This window comes from Electrophorus electricus, chromosome 22, assembly GCF_041902795.1.
Source record: "Electrophorus electricus isolate QZ-2024a chromosome 22, ASM4190279v1, whole genome shotgun sequence".
NCBI lineage: Eukaryota > Metazoa > Chordata > Actinopteri > Gymnotiformes > Gymnotidae > Electrophorus > Electrophorus electricus.
In genome coordinates, this window is record NC_137518.1 from 15501033 (window position 1) to 15518135 (window position 17103).

The window sequence follows — 17103 nt, forward strand, 5'->3', positions numbered from 1 at the left end:
TAATCATTCACATATCCATCCAAAATCAGAATCATCCCAACCTGATTCAGTCAAAATGTGTATATTATTCAGTGTTGTTCATGCAGTGTAATTGTCTTGAAAAATCAAAAACAATTCATATATCGCTAAATGTAAGTTCATTCACTGTTTAATCAGATGCAGTTCAACTTGGTCCATATTCGACATGACACGACTCCTGTTTTTCACCTTTTTAATTGTTCGCCTAAATGTGTATTTGGATCAACATTTGAACAGATTTTATTTAAGATGCATCAAAATGTTTAAAAATCTGGGAAGAGTTTTTTCTGTCTTTTACCAAACAAGATGTAGGTGATGTACACTATGAAACGTGTCTGTGCAGGTTTGTAATTTGCTTTTTTCTCGCTTTCAGGAAGTCGCAGCAGCAGTTCCAACCCCAGTGCTGGGAGAAGCCAGCGGCCAGTGCCCCGGGACAGGGACCGCAAGTTGACAGGCAGTGGCGGCAGCCAATCAGAAACAGGCACTCGGGGAGGGGGTAGGTGGGGCGAGCGTTCGACCAGTCAGCTAAGCCACCGCAGCCACGCCATATCATCCCATAGCCACGCCCACTCTGGACATAGCAAAACCCACTCTCACCGAAGCCGAGTGCCCTCACACCATAGCCGCGCCTCCTTCTCCTACAGCCATGCCTCCTTTCACAAGCAAGGCCACACCTCCTGTGCGCACAGTGAACGGAGCCACGCCTCCTCTTACGGCCCTCCTGGTCTGCCTCCTCCCTATAGTCTAGCCAGACTTCCCCCTAAAGGGGCCATTAGCAGTGGGCCCCCAGGGGCGCCACCAGTCCGCGAGCTTGCGTCCATCCCTCCAGAACTCACAGCAAGCCGTCAGTCATTCCAGCATGCCATGGGTAACCCCTGCGAGTTCTTTGTGGACATCATGTGATCGCGCAACGCTGCTCTGAAACATGGGCAGGAGAGGTGGCGTGTGGGGTCAGCACTCTCATGGCTCCTCTCTTCTGTCTCCATGCCAACAGCATACACAAGTGCTCCTGTTCAGTTAGTCCTGCTTTCCTCCGAGGTGTAGCAGTCACTTTCCACTTTTTTTGCTGTGACTCTGTGGATTTTGGCTCTGGTTTGTATGGAACATGTTGAAGATAATCACATGGGGCAAGTTTAAACCAAAGTGTTACATGGATAAAATCACTATATAAATAGACATTGGTGATTGTTTTTTCTAGGCTGATAACAAAAAAACAACAAAACGTCCACTGAAATTAGTCAAAACCTCTAGACAATGAGCCACAAAATGCACCTATAAGATAAATGTGTTAATTTTATAAAATATAATAATTAACCCATCTTACATCTACCTTTATTACCACCGCAGATGTCCTCCAGGGGCACTGTTAAGCTGAATTCATACTAGACTAGAAGACAATCAGACATCCCCCTCTGCTGGTCAGAAGCTGTCACTACACAATTTCAAAGCTTAGTAAACAGGTAAACAGCCCGCATTTGATATGCCTGCAAACCAGTAGAGCATTCAAACCAGTTCCAAACCCAGTCCTTTAGTTTTCATAATTTCATACTCAAAATTTACTGATATTGATATACCTTTGAACATTAATGAGATAGTTCTCTGTGTCAAACTCTAAATAAAATAAATTGTGCATTTTTACCAATTACTCTACCCTGGCTGTAGACCTCTATAATGTCTCTCACCAGGCATCTATAAAGTACAGACAGATGTTAACTGAGGTCATTATATTCACATTCTTTCACTTTGGAATTACAGGGTAAACTCAAGAACCTGGAAAGAGACATAGACAGAGCGAGAGAAAGCATAAAAACTGAGGTGTCATCAGCTGCGTAAGCCAAGTGCTTCTGAAGTTCTAGGAGTGCGTGCATATCTTCATTTATTTTATTGTAAGCTAAACAAAACTGCAGTTTCCCTTCTCTTGGTGAAGAAGGGTTCAACAGCTTCTTTTTACTGTGATGGAAGGGGCATGGTTACCTGCCAGTGCTATCTAAACAACATGAACCAACAATCTGTAGTAATGTATGTTTGCTTGTTGTTAATGTCAATTTGAGCAGAAATTAGTGGCAAATGTGTCGAAATTCCCTCTAAATGAAGAGTGGGATGTGTTTAGAATACTTTGTGCTATTGTGAGGTATCCACCTTCTTAACATCCTGCCTGCCCTCGAGTTACCACAGCATTCAACCTACCTGGCACATCTTATATGCACATCTTAGTGTTAAACATTGTACATATTCAGGTGCTTCTTTTATTTCTGTCCAATGGGAAGATGGGGGAGGGTGGAGTCACAGTGTACAGACTTCCATTTTTATTGTACATATGAGAAATTAAAAAAAATGTATAAAATATGTACAATAGGTCATGGTCATGCCTTCTTTTGTAAATTGATGTAAAATGCAAATTTGATTACACATGACTGTGTGAATACAAGTTGAAATTTCATCTGGAAGGTGTTCAGCTGTTTTGTTTTGTATTTCATATTTCTCATTACTGATCAAACACATTCAATTAAAAGTGAGCAATGTGTGGAAGCATATTTATTATTACCTTCCATCCTAGTGGGAAGTGTAGCCAGGTACTGGCAGAGAAACAACAGCTAAGCATAAGCTGTTTCAAGGTGTTTATTAGTATAGGTGTTGAGTGATAGCTGATTAAATCAGTATTACTGTCTTTGTGAAACACAAACATGTTCTCTCTGTTATGCCTACATAACAGCTGATTAAACCAGTATTGCTGTCTTTGAGAAAGACAAACATGGACCAATACTGCAAGTGCCAATGATTCCTCGAGCATATAACTTGGGTGGACATGACATGACAAAATAATCTATTGCTAAATCATTTCACAACTTCCTGGTTTCAGACCTTTTAAGCTTTTATTCACTTTTTTTTTTCCAGTGATAGCAATTTAAGTATGATCTAATCTTAAATAAATACATTTCCTGCAACTCAAAAGACACCCGTCCATCATAGTACTCTTAATAATCAATCATTCATGTGTATGTACTTGTTATTGATGTATAGCTAAATGAGTACCCACAAGGTATATAAACCATTGTGAATGTAACCAGTGTGTCTGAAGTCCTATTTCTGATGCAAAGCTGAAAAGCTATTGTGGAAGACAAAAAAAATACAAAGAGATTTTAATTTTTTTTTCTTCTGAAAACAGGAATATAGACACTTATTCACATAGTCCACAAGTTTAGTGGTGAAAGTTCTTTGGTGGTCACTCCCAATTCCGCTCTCTTAGTTCCCCAAAAAAAAACAAAAAAAAACCCACATCATAATATACCAGTACAAAATACTACCACTGACCAAATGAAGTGTTTGTGCGTGTTTCTTTGAGGATAGAGAACTCCTAGGCATTTCCAGCAAGCTATATAAAATAACTTCATACTTCAGTTCAGTTCAGTGATCCTGGAGCATTTCTCCCATAAGTGGTTCAGTGCTGCGTCCACTGGATGTTCTTCAGGTCAATGCCCTCTTGTACCATTTCCCACAAAGGGCTATAGGACACAGATCAACTCAATGACAGGCAGAAAAAATCAAGTTTTAAAAGGCATAAAACTCATGTTTGAAAGGGCAGGCTTTGATTGGATGACAACTTATTTTATTGGCTAGTAAACAAATTTGCTACAAAGCCAATGTGTATTGCATCAATTACCTCATTTCACGCAGTCGTTTAACCTGTTGAATGCACTTTTCAGCTGTGTAGTCCACTTCCTCCTCTGTGGTAAAACGCCCAATTCCGAACCTGTGCCCAGCATCTGATGTCATAAAGGCACTTCACAGCAATTACTGCACCATGAGATACTCCACATCTAATGCCAACCTGATTGAGGAATGGGCCAGGTCCTCATCTGTCCCTATTGCCCTCAGTACATAGGAAGGCTCCAATGAAGCAGAAGTGCATGCACTACAAAACAACAAAGGGCAATTCTCCATTAATGTGAACAAGAGCAAACTGTTAGATTTCCAATTTCCAACAACTGACCTCCCAGACGAGAGTGCGACATCCTTTAAGGCCATCAGCAGACTCTCTCCCTCAACATAAGCAAACGATAAATTGATGCACCCTAAAAGTCAATAGTGAGCATCACACATGGCAGTAATGTTCAGTCAGTGTACAATGGGATAAAGTTTGATCCCATAAAGTTGGTACCCGTTTCTCAGAAACAATGCGTCTCACCTGGGTACCTCTGTTCTGCATCTCCATTGAGTATGACATAAGGGACATCAGACATGATCCTCTGCACAAGGCGATTGGCAAGTTCAGACACTCGGCCATGGTCATACTGGAAAAATAGGCCATTGTTAGTCTTAAGTTCAGACTACTCCACAAAATGTTTAAAAAATAGCATCACTGACTGCAAAGGAGTGACTTAAGTCCTACCTCCATCTCTTGCTGGGCAATTTGACAGGCAGCCCCGAGCCCCACAACCAGGGGAGTGGGCACGGTGCCAGAGCGCAGACCCCTCTCCTGACCCCCTCCACTCTGAAGGGGCTCAATGCGAACCCTGGGTCTCCTTCTCACATACAGCGCACCCACACCTACAACATGCACATCAGCAGTCCTACTTCCATACTGTCTGGATCAAGCAAAAACTGTGTTCAGAATTTTAAGTCCCATTTAGGATTGGGATTTAATTATTTTTTATTCTTACTGAAAGGACTTGTGTCGAGATGAAACAGTTATTAACAAAAAAACAACTTATACCTTTGGGGCCATATATTTTGTGCCCACTAATAGACATCAGATCCACTTTCAAGTCTGATACATTAATGGGGATTTTTCCAATGGCCTGAGCAGCATCCGTGTGGAAGAACACATTCTTGGCCCTACATATACGACCTAAGAGGGGAGAGTGTGTAAGAACAGGAGGAAAAGCAAGGCTCTGCTCTCCATGTACTAGTGCTAGTTAAATGTGGAATAGTGAGCAGGTATAGGGGATTACCTATTTCTTTGATAGGTTGTTTGACTCCAATCTCATTATTGACTGTCATTATGGATACCAAGCTTGTATCAGGACGCACCGTTTCCTCTAGTTGCTGGAACAGCATAATAGAATAATACAAATATTATCTTTCTTTAATCCTTAAACAGAAATTAAATGATAAATTAAATGTACAACATGAATGTTGTCGACTAAACAAGTCTGGCATCAAAGTCTGACATATATGGGCAATATGTCACACCTGTAAGTCAATTATTCCATTGCTTTTTACAGGCAAGTATGTTACTTCAAAGCCTTCAGCTTCCAAGATACGACAAGAGTCCAGTACACACTTGTGCTCTGTCTGTGTGGTGATGACATGCTTCTTCTTGGCTTTATAGAACCGGGACACACCCTGAGCACAAACCAGAATGAGGGGAAGGTATAAATCAATCGTTCTACATCACTGTACCCTGTATATTCTGTTCTGCAAATCCAGGCCTAAACGTTTGCACGTGTCACTTTGAGTTCCTTCAAAGTCCCATACTCCTGTAAAAAAAAAAAAAAAAGAAAGAAAATGCTTACTTTGATTGACATGTTGTTGGACTCTGTGGCACCACTGGTAAACACAATTTCTCGTGGATCGGCCCCAATAAGATCTGACACTTGCTGAAGGAGAAAAAACACCGGTGTTCACATAAACAGCATTTTTTTTTACAGATAGACCATTATTTATCTTTATACTTGATAAGCAAAAACAAACATGTGACAGTGAAACAGAGAAACACTTGTTTACAGAGAATGAACACACACAGCTCTTCTGGAAGAAAGACCGTTACTTTTCTCGCTTTTTCCATGGCGCCCTCACTTTCCCAGCCATACGCATGGGTCCTAGAATGTGGGTTGCCATAGTAGTTCACTTGATACGGAAGCATAGCGTCCAAAACTCTTGGATCCTGTTAAGCAGACAGACACATCGCTGCTCGAAAACAGTGACAACCAAACAACTCTCACGTGTAGCTTGTAAGGGGGGGGGGGGGTTCTGTTCTGACAACACGGATTCATCCAAGACTAAACTACATCGGAGAAAGCTGCTGTGCGTTTCTGGAAGAGGTATTACTTAACTTTTAACGCCCACATTATGTATTCCTGACCTTTATATTTAGTGTATTTACATTAAAATACCTACCATTGGTGTGGTCGCCTGAAAGTCCATGTAAAGTGGACGGAGCTCGTCCTCCTTCAGTTGCCTACTTTGTATTCCTTCTGGGGAGGGAACATGCAGTTACTGGCGTTAAGATCATGCCACACTGTCACGGTCTAGTTTACACGCTGCTTGCGCGGTGCGAACACACTTCAGTAAACAAGTTGCAAAGACAGTTTTCAGGCTAACAGGCTAGGCTAGCAAGTTAGCAAAGCGAGCTAGCTAGCTAGCACGAGCACTCCACTTTAAACCGACGCGGTGCGACGGGGGATATTACTGCGACGGAGAGGTACCACTGCAGGCGGCCGCGGTTACCTCGCTGTCTTGGAGAGGCACCGGCGGAACTTTGTGCACAATTCAGGCGAAAGCAACGGGAAATCCCGCGCGCGCCCACCACAAACGTCCTCGCGCCACTCTTGCTCATCATTTTCCAGCAAACCTAACCCTCGCCTGGAGGTTTATCCGCCACAGAAAACGACAGGAAACGTTATGGACAACCGCGATTAAAGTGCGGTCGTTATTTAAACGCCTTTCGTAGCGCAGGCACGCCTTGTCGAAACGCTCAAAACACTCGCGTGCTGCGCATCAACCAGAAGTCGCGCTTACGCCAGAACCCACTGTAATGAGGGGCGGGTACTGCCTGTCAACGAAAACTCTGATTGGTCACATCTGCAACGCAGAACAAGTAACTCCTGTCAGTGAAGACTCTGATTGGTCACATTTTGCATTTTAGGCGGGATTTTATGATTCAGTCCAGATACATTGATTCAAGATTAAAACGCGTAACTTTTCCGCCGGAAATCTAAAAATGTCAACCAATAGAAATGTCACTTTGGATCAATAGCTTGTATTGGTTCTCTTAAAATGACATTGTCAAATCACCACTTATAACTAATGAGACTAACGGTAGGCTGTGTAGTTTTGTATCTGTATCTGAAAGCACAGGTTATAAATTGTATCACGTGTTTTTGGTTCTGTGTTGAGCAGCGTATTTATTTGTGTCCGACTACTAGAGAAGATGTGTTCTCTATATTACCAATTTAGTTCATTTTTATTGAATGTCTAATGCAAGGTTCACTCTTTTAGTAACATCTCCCTTCAATCCAGCAGAATGGCACTCCGCACTGATAATCACTAATGACCACAACGATCCCAGAGCTCGGTAAGGTTGTCCCCAAGCCAGAGGTCACTGCGCTTGCAATTGCTCTTATGAGCTTGTAAAGCTCGGACTGAAAACCGAGCTTCTCAATAACACGGAGCCACATGGACTGGGAATGACTATGCAAAAACTGTGCAACAGCCGAGTTGGACATGTGTCGCTGCAGAGGACTCAGGACAAGTTTCTAATATTTACTAGTGAAAGACAAAGCGAATTGATACAAACAGTTGTCCGAGCAACTGAGTAAACATCTAATGCCTACTTCACGATAGGACAGCCCCCGGGGCTGCTACAGAAGAGCAGGACTGTTTCAGACTAAAACTGCTACTAGGCCGCAATGCCTTTGGCTCAGTTGAGGCCACTATAGAACAAGAATGTAGCAGTCACTTAAAAGTTAATTCAGTTTTACTTTAGTTTACACAATCTAAAATTCTGCATTTCATTTAGGTCCCATACTGCTCACTGTATGCATTAAGAGCTATTAATGGTATTGACCATCACATTGTCAGCTTTGTAAAATTTCTAAAATTATGTTGTTTTGGAGGGTGCACTTGGCATATTTATGCTCTTTCACACATTAGTACAAACCAAAACCCCTGCCAACATCATGGCTTTATTTGAAATGACCTGTTCATCAAGAATTTTACAAAAACAAGTCTTAATTAGAAAAACAAGATACTCTGAAACTGTATGGTCTCTATGAACACAAGAGGATCTCATCTGCCTTCTAGTTCCCACAGCTCATAGAGCCCAAAACACTGAATATGTAGATATTTAACCAAAACTGCAGGGTTTTATAATTATTTAAAAAAAAAAAAATTAACATTTGTATGTGTTCCTAACTGTACATTCTCAAGTAGTACTCATGCCAATCACAAAGACAATATGTGGTAGGAGACAAACTAAAAAAAAAAAAAAAAAGTAAGAAATTACAGGACAGGGTGTGGGGAAGCAAAAACAAAACTAGGCTGTACATAGAAAAACTTTAATGCCAAAGTAATGTAAAGGCATTTGAACATGACGCTCAAACCTCTAATCGTAATTAAGAAAGAGGAAAGAGGTAAGGGAGGAGAAGAAAAGGGCACAGGCAACTGCCATAGTTCGCATGACTGAAATATTAATACATTTGCCCAAGTGTTAAAAAGAGAGAGGAAAGAGAACAGACTGAAAAATGACTGTCTCCAGGAACAAGAGATCACCGGCGAGTGGGCACAAGAAGCTGGGTGGCTTGCACAGACTCTGGGAAAAGATTGTGGTATGTTGGCAGAGGGACATATGCGGCTTTGATCATTTTACCTGTGGGGAAAAAAACAAAAAAAAACAAAACATGAAATGGCACATTCAGTATGAGAAGATAAAGATGCTCAACAACTTAATACTTCAATAATTATACACTTAACAGCCAATGTAGCAAACCATGTTCCAAGAGTTAGACATGTTGTCCTACCTCCAAACCAACGTCCATGTAATGCACTAACTGCAGCCATTGCGGCAGGGATGGTTGGGCACTTCACATACACATTTCCCTACAAAACAAACAAAACGTAGCTGGTACCAGAATGGTTGTAACAAATCACCTGACAGCACTAATGGCGTGACTAGTTCTAACTTCAGCACTACCAAAGTGACCCTGAACGAATTACTGAAGTCAGTTACCGATACCTGTCACTACCATCAATGTTACCCTGGCCAATACCCATTAGCCCTACTACTATAACCCTGACCATTGCACAGATTACCACAAACCTCAGCAGATTTCTTGTCCACATATATATGTATCACTCCTCCATGTTTGTTACATTCATCAATGACATCATCTTGGATTTCAATATCCCATCCAGGATCATTTTCCCTATGAACACAATGTCACAAAATATTGAAACTTCAGAAAATATTAAGCTCTTAATATATTGGACACGACTTTATGTACAATCGTATGAGTTAATGTATTAAAATTCACAACACTTACGAATTTGGATCGAACATGTTGGAAAGCTGGAAGCAGTGTGTGGCAATTGGCTGAGATGGCAGATTCAAAGGTTGGTTTGTGGGCACGTTGATATTGAAGCTCAATCCAGGATTCATAGCCGCTAATACATGACAAAAGAATTAATGAATAGAACGTTAATTCCCCAAGTGATGAAACAATGAGTATGAAAACATGTAGCCAGCCCTGTAGTAGATAAGCCCTCACCTGTAGCTGCTGCCATTGCAACCATAGAACCACTCATCTGAAGCGCTTGCTGTGCAGCTGGGGGGATTTGCAGTCCAGTACCTTAAAAAACACCAAATTGAATGAACAAACAGATGGTAAACAACAGATCATCCCTAAATCCTTTGCATCTTGGCTATCAAAAAGGCCAATGGGCAACAGGAAGCTGTACTAAATGTTGCCCCCTTTAGAAGGAAAGGGCCTTACCCTCGGCTAGCCGGGCCATGAGCTGTAGCCTTCCAGTAGTGCCCAGGTCAATACCAGTCCTTTCCAGCTCATCGTTATCCAGGAAGGAGCTGGCGGTGGAGGCATCAGTGCGCTCAGTAACATGGCCCACCTTCATGGGCCTGCCAGCTAGCTCAAAGCCATTAAGCTGCTCCAGGGCTTTCTTGGCACACTCTGCATCAGCAAACTGAATGGGAAGGAAAATCCAACAAATGACTATATAACTGCTCTCCCGCATATACCATTGCAGATTGTTAGAAGAATAAACATTTAACTGAGGAAATGAAGGTTATTAAAGGCTATTGGAATCACTTGTATGCAAAATGCATTTAGTATTAACTCACTGTAATAAAGCCATAGCCCTTGGATCTCCCGGTTTCACTGTCCATCATAAGCTGTATGCTATCAATCTGTTTGGAATAGAGCACAAATGAAGAATGTTTTACCTCACACTGTCTGTTGAGATAATTAAAGTTTAAGAGAAAAGTTAAGCAAATAGCTGAAGCCCTCACCCGTCCAAAAGGTTCAAAGATGCCCCTGAGCATGTCTTCTGTGATGTTGAAGTGCAGTGAGCCAACATACAGCCTCATAGGCCCTGCACTGCCTTTCTGCAGATTGTTGGCATTTGCAGCTGCTCTGTTCTTTTCAGCCTGTAAACAAGAATGAACACTTTCAGATGAAGATACATGAAGCACAAAGCTCTTTTAAACAAGCTGGTGCGAGATGGTTTCTCCTACCTGTGAAGCTTGAACAATGATTGGTACTCCCAGCAGCCTTTGTCCAGACAGGCCAATTGCCAGAGGCACAGAAGTGGCTTCCACAAACTCGATGTAGGCAATGCCTTTGGATCTCCTGGAGTTTCTGTCAGATATCATCCTCACATCCCTCACCTGTTGACAGAGAATAAAAACCAGCACTGTAAAAATCAGAACTAGCAAAATAAGTCAAATATCTAGGAACTAGAGGAGTTGACACAGACACAGACCTTCCCCACAGCAGAGAAGAACTCCTCCAGATCCCGTGGCCGAATTCTGGCAGCAAGCTGCATGCAAAAAACTGTGCGTGCATCCCTCTCTTCAGGGGTGAGGTTATCTATGGGCTGTCTATAGGCAAATAAGTCACTGACAGTTAATATAGTGCAAATAATTTATTTTTATTATATATATATAAAAATAAATAAAACATGGATTTCTTCTAGTTAAAACTTACCTGATTGGGCTCTTGTCTCTCTTGAAGGGACTGCGGCTCCTAGACCGTCTACGGCTACATGAAAAGATTTTCAGTTAATGTCATATTTCCACCTTTCAATTCATACACTTAACAGGGAACTACCCACACAACAAAAATATTATCATAGAAACCTTAGTTTGATGGCAGGTGGTGGGCCAGTCTTCCCCCTGGAACCACCGTTAAATTTCGGCCCAGAACTGTGATTTAAAAACAAGGTTTATCTCAGCAGCTACGACTGCTCTACTCCTTGTGGTCATCATGAAATTTAAGCTTTAACAGCTTAACAGGGGACACCAGGGTGTTTCTGCTCACTTAAAAACTTGAGTTTTCAGGGAGCACCAACCAGTCAAAACTAAAATGTTAGCGCACGCACTGAAAGTCCCTTTTACACAACCACTTTGTAGACATTTCAAACAAAAATACTGATACTCCAAAAATGAGGAGCTGTATCAAAAATATATAAACAAATAATAAAGACATCCTGTATTTATGTGACTTTACAAACCTAACCAAACCAATATCTACCTAAATACTGACATGCATACATACAAGGAGGGTCTGAAGCGTCCCGCGCGCTCCTTGCTCCGGGAGCCGCTCCGCTTTCTCTCTCTGCTGCGGCTGCGCCGCTTGTCTCTGCTGCGGCTCCTCTTGCGCTCACGGCTCCGCTCACGACTCTTGCTCCTCTTGCGGTCTCGACTTTTGCTCCTCTTTCTCTCCCTACTCCTGCTGCGACTCCTGCTCTTCTTTTTCCTTCCATTCAAAAGTTTACACTTCATGAATTTGAACATGTTTAGCTCACCATATTCAGCCAACTTGTGTTTGTTATAATAGCACATGCTTAGGGCTGGCTTCCTGAACATGGATTAAGCCTAGTTGTGGACTAAACAGTAAATGTTCAAAATGAATGACCACTGCCAAGTTCTTTGTTTCTTTTAAGCCTGACCTGGGAAGCCATCCCTTGGAAACCAATTCAGTTCAATAAAAAAATTTGCATTCTTCAGATAAATTTATATTCACTTAAATGCATCAGATTAAAACAGACTTACTTCTTGCTTCGCTCTTCATGGCCATTGGAATTTACGGACTTGGTCTCATCCTAAGCAGGGTCGATAGAAGAACATCATGAGGAGGACGGCGTAACATTGCAAGTCGTAAGGATAAAGGGGGATGGGAACAAAAGAGAATATGATATGATCATTAAATATGTGTTCTTTACACTGTTAGTGTGTGTGGGGGCAACGTCATTAAACGGGGCCATTAGAACCACAAGGCTGCCATTTTCCTCCTTCCTTACTAGTGTCTGTAATACGTATGTGGTACGGTCAATAGGTCAAAAGCTAGTGCTATGCTGTGAATGTAAAAATGGCATGTTTAGTGACTTCATCCTTTCGGCAGCCTGACAGATTCAGTACCAAGGCTATCTGTGCCTATAAGACCCAAAGTGGCAACGCTAGCAGCCAGCCACTAAGCGAGCTCCAGTGGTGGATGCCATTCCAGTGATCTTCACCCCCATTTGCCTTCGTGGATTGTAAGAGCTCGATGCCACCTCTGTCACACATCTCGCCCTGAAGCAAACAGGGATTCACACGGCTTAGTAATATCGACTCCCAAAGAACACCTAAAGCTGAGATGCTCTTTAATGTTCCTAATGATCTGCATGAGTGACTTAAAACAAAGTGGCCATTTTTATGCAATAAAAAAAGGCACTTTCGTGTGAAAGTTATTTTGCAATGTGCAGAGAGCCATCATTTCTTGTTTGTCAGGCCCAGGAAATAACCACAGATCTGTATATGAAAGTAAACTGCATGCATAAATATTTAATGCATGAAGTGATCAATTTCCCTCCAGTGTCAATATTAACTTCCTGGTAATTAGTTATGATGCTCATCTCTGTTCATTTCCAGTCCCACAAGAAGAGGGGAGAAAAAAGAAAAGAAAAAGAAAACAAACATTTGAAAACTATGTGGAATAGCCTGTATGCCAACTCCAGCATATCTGTAATGAGAATTTTAACATTTAGGCCATCATGAGATTACTTCAACAGCTACAGTAATATTCTATGATGAGACATGCAGACTAGAATTATCCTTCAGTAACTTTTTATTGAAAATCATGTGAGGATAGCTGCTAAAAATACCATGCATTCAAAAGCGTGAATAGAGTCTCCAAACACTTCATACCAGCACTTAAATTCATGTGCATCCACTGTATTATTTTGTCGGCACCAAAATCAGCCTATGTATTTGAAACCAAGGGTACCACAGTACATCAATATATGGGGCAATTACTACCTTCATTTTTTTGACAGTTCACACTGGAATTCATGGGAGTAGAGGTGAGATATAGGCATGTCTACAAAAAGAGATAGATGGGCATTTATTCATTGAAACCACTATCACAGAAACAATCATGTAATTTATCTGTACATAACGACTTAGCTAGCGAAAACAAAGTGCACCTTGGTTTGCAGTTTCAAATGAATGCAATAGTTAGCTAAGTTAGCTATCTTAATGAGCCAAATTAAACACCCACCTTTTTAAATGGCGCCTCGAGCATTGCTTCGATGTCAAAGTCGTCGGCCATGATGTCGGCGATCTGCTGGCGAGCAGAAAAGCCGTTAAAATCAAACGTTAATTGTATACAGTTAATACCTAACGTATTTTGAAAGACAATGTCATTATTATTGTCATTTTATCGCTTACCCGACATGTATTACCAGTAACACGACTATTTAGAACTTCCTGACTAAGGCCAGCAAGCTACACTAAAAAACTGAGACACGCAAACTAGCATTAAAATTGACAAATAGATAAACGTATATGCTCTTTTACTACCCCAAGCCTATGTGCATCTTTATCATGATTATATATCCATCATAATTATATATCAATCATGTTGAACGCAGTTGAACAGAAAGTAACTACAACTAGCTTGGCTTGCTAACCTAGTAACGCCCGTCTCGTTTTTTCATGGAGGCTGTGTTGTTAGCAAAAAGCTAACAACTTGCTAGCTAGGTTAGCTTAAAAAACACTCATAAAACATGGAGATTTATCGGTACAAGTAGGGGGTTTAAAACGGCGCACCGATGTTCTGTCCTTAGTCATCTACACATTGACTGTTATAATTAGATGGATGTGTAGATGAGCGTTTGTAATAGAGCAGCTAGCTAAGCTACGTGTTCACCTTTTTTGCCTTACCTTGTTAACGCGGCCTAGCAGAATCCTCGTTCAAACGACGGTTTTCCTTCTCGGCTGTCTTCTTTTGCCTGATTTGAAGCAACGATGTACGTCTGTACGTGCTTAAATGTGCGTATTTCACACAAAACGTGCCCGTTTTCTAGTTCTAACAGTTGCCAAACGACTACTCGGACAGCGTGGTCAACCTTCGCCTTCCCTGAACTGTGGCGGCAAACTGTTATGGCGCAGCAATGTTTCTTGTTGCATAAGAGGCTTGTGGTATTGTCCACCAGGGGGCGCTATAGGTGCCCCATAAAGAGGCCGAATCGAAACGAGAGAAGTACATCTCTGCCCCTAATGATGACTTCCATTACTCAAGAATGTGAATCTTATTCAAAAAATCGAGAAATGTAATGCCGTGTTATGGCCGACATATACATATATATATATATATATATATATATATATATATATATATATATATATATATATATATATATATATATATATATATGCGCACACTACTGATTCATGCAGTGTATTTTTATGCATAATATACATGTAATGTAAATTAATTTTAAAAATACATTTTGGATTAATATAAATGACTGCCAGTTGATTGATATGCTTGGCCCGTTCCATCACAGTGTGTGTCCTGGTTCATTCTGTTTGTCAGATGTAAAAAAGAGTAGAGGTTGGCTGTAAATATGTTTGGACGATTAGAAGTGTTAATAAAGAATTTGTGTTGTTGACATGTATTCATCCGCATTCATACCAAGTACACCTGCAGTCAAAATGAGTGGAATTAATTTTATTTTAAAGGTGTTGCATACATACCATTTTTGCATCTTAGCATGCTTTACCATATATATCTTCTTGGTCAGTGCAGAAATTTTGTTTTTGTCTCTGTGAGTTTTGTGTTTCATTAAGAGAAGGTTGAAATTTTGAATGTTAAATTTCAAAAAATATATAGCACAAATGTCATGAGCAGAGAGTGTAAGCTACTCATTGACTGATTAACGTGTTCAGCACATCACAGCCTACCATTTCAACTATTTGTTTTAAGCTCCCTGTCATTTAATTATTTAAACTGTTTATATTTCAGGATGTGTTTGAGAGTAAGCAAAACCAAGGAGCCAATTCATGGCACGCCGTTAAATTCATTTAGGCCTTTAGTTTCCCACCTTTCTTTTTCAGAAGAACAGCTGTCCTTGGTGAAAAGGTTGTAGAATGCGGTGTCCACATGTTATTAACAGGAGAAACACATCGATAGTGTACATCGCTGGTGCCCATCTTTGTCTGAACTCGGAGTCTTACATTGTTTGTGTGTGTGTGCGTGTGTGTGTGTGTGTGTGTGTGTGTGTGTGTGTGTATGTGTTTGCGCGCGCACGCGTGGGTGTGTGTTGAATTAGACCACTGTAATCTTCAGGGCAACAATCGACATAGAAATATAATACATACCCTATACGTCATACTTCAGTTGCATTCGTTACATATTAGTAATAAGTCACACATGAATGCATATGCATCTTACACCTGGGTGCAGTTATTTCATCTCACTGTGTACCGCACACTGTATCTGGCTGGGATAACGATAAAGATCTTTTTGCGCACTTGTCTTGATAAACCATGTCAATATCATTTCACACAGATTTGTTTCTGCAGAATAGCAGTTTTGCACTATGAGCTGTGCTGCATTGTACTAACTGAGCAGCTCAAATTCCAAATGGAACAGCATTTAAAAAAAAGCAAGCTTTATAAAAGAAGCTTAATAGTGCTTCAAAATAACCTGCATAAGCCTAAAAGCAGGTGACGTATTTGAAAGAACAGTAAAACAGCTCTTTTTGTGTTGTTCAAAAAACGTGCATTTATGACCTTGCATTTTTCTTGGTTTATTCTCATTCTTTCCATTGTGTCTTGCCACAGCTTGCTTACTTCTGTACAGGCTGCCAACTTTCCGTAATTAGCACCCCCCCCCCCCCCCCCCCCATCCGCTCGCTCCCACCTCCCTCTGTCTTTCTCTCTCTGTTTCTCTGTCATCCCCTTTTTCCTCTCTCTCTGCCTCCCCCTTTCCCTCTATATCTGTCTGTCTCTCTCTCTCTCTCTCTCTCTCTCTCTCTCGCTCTCTCTCTCTCTCTCTTTCTCGCTCGCTCTCTCCTCGCACCTTCAGCCTTCAAATGTAAATCCTGGCAGGAGATTGGACAGCATAAACATGACACACATCTGGAGGACGCCAGCTTCTTGACACATTACAAGAACCAGTCAGTGTGACCAGTGCAGGGTCATTCATCTTCCTGTATGCACCACCATCTCCTCGGCCTTATTCAATTTTTCCATTCTACTCTCTCTCTCTCTCTCTCTCTCTCTCTCTCTCTCTCTCTCTCTCTCTCTCTCATGCCCTCTCACATGTTGTGTTGTTAGTTTTTACTGCATAACTCTAGTTGCTGGGTCTCCTGTAATCTTGTGTCTATCACATAATACACAGTTGCTGTTGCTGTTTAAATGAAACATCCTTCCACTTGTTTTGAAAGCAATATATTTCATTGTAGGAAAGAATGTGTTTAATACATAAGAGCCCAGTAAAGTGTAGAGCAAGAAACATTAAATGTTACTTAGGAAAACAGATTGGGATGTAAATCAAGGTAAAATTACAAAGATGCATTTAATTCAATAGATCTGAAGGGTATAAACATGCAAACATTCATTCCTGGGTTCATACTATTAAATATGACCTGAATGGAAATTCTTGGGCCATTAGGCCTCGCAAAAAAAAAAAGACATTGTCAGACCGTCCTTTGTTAAACATCCCACACTTTTCCAACTGAAAGCTTAAAAGCAAAAACATCTGTATGAGAGCAATTCTCTGGTGTTCAGTTGTGTTGCACGTGTGTGCGTGTTAGCGATGTCTGAATTAGCTGAGGGAAAGGCTGACCCACAGAGTGAAGCAT

The 17103-nt window shown here is 41.2% G+C and overlaps 3 protein-coding genes across 9 annotated transcripts in view; 1 reads left to right on the forward strand and 2 right to left on the reverse strand.

The window, feature by feature from the left end:
• The window catches only part of dvl1b (dishevelled segment polarity protein 1b), a 30944-nt gene extending 28486 nt beyond the window's left edge, over positions 1 to 2458 (forward strand). For both annotated transcript variants that reach the window (XM_081705105.1, XM_035520343.2), the window contains one exon: positions 392 to 2458. In XM_081705105.1, coding sequence (XP_081561231.1) covers positions 392 to 921 — 530 coding nt within the window. In that variant the 3' untranslated portion in view covers positions 922 to 2458. The remainder of the gene's footprint in view (positions 1 to 391) is intronic.
• Positions 2459 to 2869: 411 nt separating this feature from the next.
• On the reverse strand, positions 2870 to 6780 carry nfs1 (NFS1 cysteine desulfurase). 3 transcript variants are annotated; one of them, XM_027012466.3, is made up of 13 exons: positions 6469 to 6778; positions 6139 to 6215; positions 5789 to 5905; positions 5535 to 5618; positions 5212 to 5364; positions 4971 to 5064; positions 4733 to 4867; positions 4409 to 4566; positions 4205 to 4310; positions 4010 to 4091; positions 3848 to 3931; positions 3680 to 3769; positions 2870 to 3521 (listed from the first exon to the last, which is right to left on the reverse strand). In XM_027012466.3, exons 1-13 carry the CDS (start codon positions 6578 to 6580, stop codon positions 3458 to 3460), a joined length of 1356 nt encoding a protein of 451 aa, XP_026868267.1. In that variant the 5' UTR covers positions 6581 to 6778; the 3' UTR covers positions 2870 to 3457. The 3 variants fall into 3 exon arrangements, with proteins under 3 accessions (XP_026868267.1, XP_081561233.1, XP_081561232.1); XM_081705107.1 differs by having other exon boundaries at positions 3848 to 4091; positions 6139 to 6212; positions 6469 to 6780; XM_081705106.1 differs by having other exon boundaries at positions 3848 to 4091; positions 6469 to 6779.
• Positions 6781 to 7893: 1113 nt separating this feature from the next.
• rbm39a (RNA binding motif protein 39a) lies at positions 7894 to 14410 on the reverse strand. 4 transcript variants are annotated; one of them, XM_027012478.3, is made up of 17 exons: positions 14177 to 14410; positions 13512 to 13574; positions 13271 to 13331; positions 12026 to 12075; positions 11529 to 11729; positions 11111 to 11176; positions 10959 to 11012; positions 10735 to 10852; positions 10487 to 10639; positions 10262 to 10399; positions 10094 to 10159; positions 9732 to 9936; positions 9507 to 9587; positions 9282 to 9402; positions 9059 to 9164; positions 8760 to 8838; positions 7894 to 8608 (listed from the first exon to the last, which is right to left on the reverse strand). In XM_027012478.3, exons 3-17 carry the CDS (start codon positions 13274 to 13276, stop codon positions 8508 to 8510), a joined length of 1545 nt encoding a protein of 514 aa, XP_026868279.1. In that variant the 5' UTR covers positions 13277 to 13331; positions 13512 to 13574; positions 14177 to 14410; the 3' UTR covers positions 7894 to 8507. The 4 variants fall into 4 exon arrangements, with proteins under 4 accessions (XP_026868279.1, XP_026868280.1, XP_026868277.1 ...); XM_027012479.3 differs by having other exon boundaries at positions 13512 to 13577; XM_027012476.3 differs by lacking the exon at positions 13271 to 13331.
• Between the last annotated feature and the right edge of the window lie 2693 nt (positions 14411 to 17103).

Excerpts from the sequence above, each read along its gene's own strand:
- rbm39a (XM_027012476.3), bottom strand. The coding sequence starts at position 13,562 with ATGGCCGACGACTTTGACATCGAAGCAATGCTCGAGGCGCCATTTAAA. Across the intron at positions 10,400-10,486 it reads TCATTGTTCAAGCTTCACAG|GCTGAAAAGAACAGAGCAGC; the intron begins GTAGGAGAAACC and ends TCTTGTTTACAG. Across the intron at positions 10,160-10,261 it reads TCTTTGAACCTTTTGGACGG|ATTGATAGCATACAGCTTAT; the intron begins GTGAGGGCTTCA and ends TATTCCAAACAG.
- nfs1 (XM_081705106.1), bottom strand. The coding sequence starts at position 6,580 with ATGATGAGCAAGAGTGGCGCGAGGACGTTTGTGGTGGGCGCGCGCGGG. Across the intron at positions 6,216-6,468 it reads TGCCTCTCCAAGACAGCGAG|AAGGAATACAAAGTAGGCAA; the intron begins GTAACCGCGGCC and ends TTCCCTCCCCAG. Across the intron at positions 4,311-4,408 it reads TTGCCCAGCAAGAGATGGAG|TATGACCATGGCCGAGTGTC; the intron begins GTAGGACTTAAG and ends CTATTTTTCCAG.